The 4,733-nt window shown below is 56.5% G+C and overlaps 1 protein-coding gene across 1 annotated transcript; it reads right to left on the reverse strand.

The window, feature by feature from the left end:
* Positions 1 to 1,419: 1,419 nt before the first annotated feature.
* Positions 1,420 to 4,166, reverse strand: LOC309677441 (protocadherin beta-15-like; the record flags this gene model as incomplete). The annotated part of the gene is made up of 1 exon (XM_082490238.1): positions 1,420 to 4,166. The coding sequence occupies exon 1, from the start codon at positions 3,859 to 3,861 to the stop codon at positions 1,420 to 1,422; it is 2,442 nt and encodes an 813-aa protein (XP_082346364.1). The 5' UTR covers positions 3,862 to 4,166.
* Positions 4,167 to 4,733: the final 567 nt, after the last annotated feature.

Here is a 4,733-nt window from a genome sequence, read left to right on the forward strand (position 1 = left end):
CTGTGCTATGCTATTCCTTTCCAATCCATTCGATCACTTTTAGTACTCCTATATTACCAAGGCAATCCCAAGGGGACAGCCTGCCCACCACACTATCTTGGGCCAAAGAAAGATCTTGTTGTGCGTTTCATTGCAGTTTCCTAGACAAGATGAAACTTCTGTACTCAAAAGGTCAAAATACCATTCTTGCCTGATGAGCTGGAATTGTGTGCATCACAATGGCTGCCTGTGTGCAACTCCCTGCTTCACCGGACAGCACTAGTGCAGCACAGGCAAACACGGAAAGGCTGTCCGGACAGACACAGTCACCAGAGGGCAAAAGACACAGAGCCCACACATCTCAGACAGACACATCCAGCACACAGAGAAGAGTGAGCCCCAGGCATGCACCCCACTATAACACAGTGCTCACAACATCCATGCTTTTCTGACCCAGGACGAGCACTACGTGCATGTCAGTGAACATGTGTGTCATGGTTTAACCCCAGCAGGCAGCTAAGCACCACAAAGCCACAGAGCCGGGTTGGGATGGCAGACGGAATAGGAAAAGTGAGAAAACTTGTGGGTTGAGATGAGAACCATTTAATAATTGAAACAAAATAAAATAATCAAATAAGAGGAATAATGACAAGGAAAATAACAACAACAAAACCAATATAGCTAAACCCCAAGAAGAGACAAGTAATGCAAATGAAAACCAGCCGCTCACTACCAACCGAGCAATGTTCCCAAGTAGCAGCCTGCTCCCCTCTGGCCAACTCCGCCCAGTTCATATGCTGAGCCTGATGTCATATGGTATGGAATATCCCTTTGGCCACTTTGGGTCAGCTGTCTCATCTCTGCCCCCTCCCACCTTCTGGTGCACCTCCAGCCTTCTCGCTGGCAGGGCATGAGAAGCTGAAAGGTCCTTAACTTACTGTAAGTACTACTTAGCAACAACTAAAACATCAGTGTGTTATCAACATCATTCTCATGCTCAATCCAAAACACAGCACTATATCAGCTACAAGGAATAAAATTAACTCTATCCCAGACAAAGCCTGGACAATGTGATTCATCTGCCTGACTGCCATTGCATTACAGCACAGAAGAAAACGTCCATGGTCTAGCCTGACAGCAAGACAGACAAGAACTTATAAGAACTTAGCAGGGGACCCTGGACCTAACACAGCTCAGTAAGCCTTTCAGAAGGAGCCGTAACAGGGTCTGAATACATTATTTCCTGAGTGAGGGGGACTTTAGGTTCTTCTATTTCTTTGTTTGAAGGGGAGACAAATTTTATTCTGATTTAGAATTTGAGGGAAATCATAGACACCAATTACAAATGTACATTTACCACGGAGGAACCATTGCCACATGTTGTAGCCCTGGTCCCTTCCTACCACAAGACATGAAACCTCTGGCTGGGATGACTCCATGCTACTTAAAGGAAAGACTATTGAGCGGTTCTACAGAGAGCATCCTGGGGTTGTCTGGTGCCATGTCCCCTGCAGTGACAGGGCCACGGGGGAAATCCTGCTCATCCTCGGAGCCCACACCTGTGGCACAGTGCTGTGGTGGCAAGCTGGGGAGGATGGGCTTCAGGAACTTGAACTCGCTGTTGCCCGAGCCCGTTGTGAGGCTGATCTCATAGCAATAGCCATGGGGCAGGGTCCCTGCAGTGGCCGCATCAGCCAGGCTGCTCTGCAAGTTGCCGGCACCATAAAGCACATGTCCACTCTTCAGCTCCTTTCTCTTGCACGCCTTAAGAGCAATGAAGGCTGCCACGGATGCGAGGAAGAGGAGTGAGACAAAGACCAATGAAACAATTAAATAGGTTGTCAGGGAGTCACTCTCATCCTCTGTGGCCAGGCTGCTGTGTTGTAGGTGCACGTCTGAGAAGTCATTGAGCAGGACTGCATTCAGGGCTGCGGTGGCTGACAGTGGTGGCCGCCCATTGTCTCGCACCAGGATGACGAGTTTCTGCTTCACGGTGTCTCTCTCCATCACTGACCTCCTCAGCCGCACCTCCCCACTTTGGGCACCCACCACAAACAGCCCGGGGTCGGTGGCCCTCAGCAGGTGGTACGAGAGCCACGCATTCTGCCCCGAGTCCGCATCCACAGCCACCACTTTGGTGACTAGGTACCCTGCCTCAGCTGACAAAGGCACCAGCTCATTGGATGGTGGGCTGCTGTCCTGGGATGGGTGCAGCACCAGTGGCGCATTGTCATTCTCATCCACCACAACAAGGCGGACGGTGACATTTACACTGAGAGAAGGAGACCCCGCATCAGAAGCACTCACCAAGACCTCAATCTGCCTCACCTTCTCATAGTCCAGAGGCCGCAGCACAAACACATGCCCGTTCTCAGAGTTCACAGAGATGCAGGAGCAGGGAGGCTGCTGTGTGGGTTGGGCTGGTGCCAGGAAATAGGTCACCTTGGCATTGGGTCCTACATCAGCATCTGTGGCATTAACTGCTCCAACAAGCACCTTGGGGACATTGTTCTCACGCACATACATGGTGTATGATGTCTGGTTGAAGGCAGGCGCATTGTCATTGACATCGGAGATGTCCACCGTGAAGGTCTGGGTGGTTGTGAGAGGAGGCGAGCCTGCATCTGCTGCTGTGACCGTCAGGATGTACCGTGCCATCTCCTCCCGATCCAGAGTGTTCATGGTCACCAGCTCATAGTAATTCTTATAGGCCTGCCGCAGGGAGAATGATGGCTGGTCCTCAAGGGCACACGAGATCTTCCCATTGGCACCAGCATCCCGATCCCTGACAGTGAAGAGGGCAATCACAGTCCCAGGTAGTGCGTTCTCAGGGAGGGGGCTGTTGAAGGAACTGACCACCAGCTCTGGTGCATTGTCATTCACATCCACCACCTCCACCAACACCTTGCAGATTGCTGAGAGGCCCCCACCATCTGTGGCCCGCACACTGAGCTCATGAGTCTCTGCCACCTCAAAGTCCAGACGCTTCCTGAGTTTAATTTCACCGCTCGTGGGGTCAATCATGAACGCCGAGTCGCTCTGGTCCATTGCTTGTCTGAACTGATAGGAGATGTCCCCATTAACTCCCACATCTCGATCAGTTGCCACCACCCTGAGAACCACAGAGCCCTCCGGCGCATTTTCCCAAACCTGCCCCATGTATTGCTCCTGTGTGAAGACAGGAGCGTTGTCATTTACATCTACAACAACAATTTGGATTTGGGTGGTCCCACTTCTAGGCAGAGAGCCTCCATCCACAGCGATGAGACTGAAACTCAACTCCGCCTGCTCCTCTCTGTCTAGAGGCTTTTCCAAGACCAGTTCAACATACCTCTTCCCCTTACTACGGCTATTAAAGGAGACACTAAAGTACTCGTTCTGGGGAACTATGCTGTAAGCCTGGATGCTGTTGCTACCAACATCCAGGTCATGAGCCACATCCAGGGGGAAACGTGAGCCCGGGTTGCTCGTTTCCGGGATCTTAAAAGTGACTTGTTGCTCCGGGAAAATGGGAGAATGGTCATTGACGTCCTCCAGGGCCACCTCCACACGAAAGAACTGCAGGGGGTTGTCCAGCAGGAGCTCGAAGGGGAGCGTGCAGGTAGCCGCCTGGCCGCACAGCTCCTCCCGGTCCAGCCTCTCCGCCACTACGAGGCGGCCGGTACCGCGGTCTAAGGCAAAGTGCTGGCGGCCGTCCTCCGAGGCCAGGCGGGCGCGGCGAGCCGCGAGCTGCGCCGGGGCCAGCCCCGCGTCCTCCGCCACGTTGGCTACCACGGAGCCGCTCTCCGCCTCCTCGGCTACGGAGTAGCGCAGGGGCTCGGAGCGAGCGAGCGGCAGGGAGAGGAAAGCAGAGAGACAAAGCACTTGCCTTGCGATGGCCATGTCGGGCCGGCGGACAGCCTCCGTCTCGCGGATCGCCGGCGCAGTCCTCCGCGGAGAGCGGCGCCCGGCAGAAGCGCGGATCGGGGGAGGGCGGGCGGGCGGGCGGGGTCCCTCTCTCCGAGTCCTGCTGGCGGACCGGAGCGCAGCCGCCGCGGACCGGCAGCGGGTGGCACGGGGCACCGCTCGCCGCCGATACCGCTACCCGGCTCCGCTGGGCTGGGCTGGGCAGCGGCGGGCTGTGCTCGGCCGCCTCCCCGCCCGCAGCCGCTCGGCGCCGCCTTGGCCGGGAGCACCACCCTGCGGCCCGCGGCGGCACTGCGCCCGCCGCCGCCCGCTGCCCGCGCTGCCGCCTCGCCCCGCCACACGGGCCCGTGCGCGCACTCGGGGCCCCGCGGCAGGACGCGCGCCCACGGCGCCGCGCACGGAAGCGCAGCGAAGGAGCGCCGGGAGTCCGGCGGGACCGCCGCTTCACTCCGAGCGCACGGGCAGCGCCGGCACCTGCCCCGACTCTTCCCCTGCTCCCCGCAGCACAGAGTCCGTGGGCGGGCGGGCGCGCTTGTCTCCCGGGAGGCCAGTCCGTTTCCTTCGGGAAACAGGGTGGCGAGACAAGTGCAAGACCTTTCCTGAAGCACCGTGTGTCAGAGACTCTGCAGGACCTCCCCTTGTACCCCCAAGTTCTCCACAGGGCTGCTCTCAATGCCTTCATCTCCCAACCTGTAGTGATACTGTGGTTTTCCGCAACACAGCTGCAGAACCTTGCACTTGGCATTGTTGAGCCTCATAAGGTTCACATGGGCCCACTTCTTGACCTTCTCTACAGCCCTCCAACAGGCATCCTGTCCCTCAGGTTTGTCAACCACACCAATCAGCTT

The sequence above is a fragment of the Vanellus vanellus genome, assembly GCF_965231255.1.
Source record: "Vanellus vanellus genome assembly, chromosome: 13".
NCBI lineage: Eukaryota > Metazoa > Chordata > Aves > Charadriiformes > Charadriidae > Vanellus > Vanellus vanellus.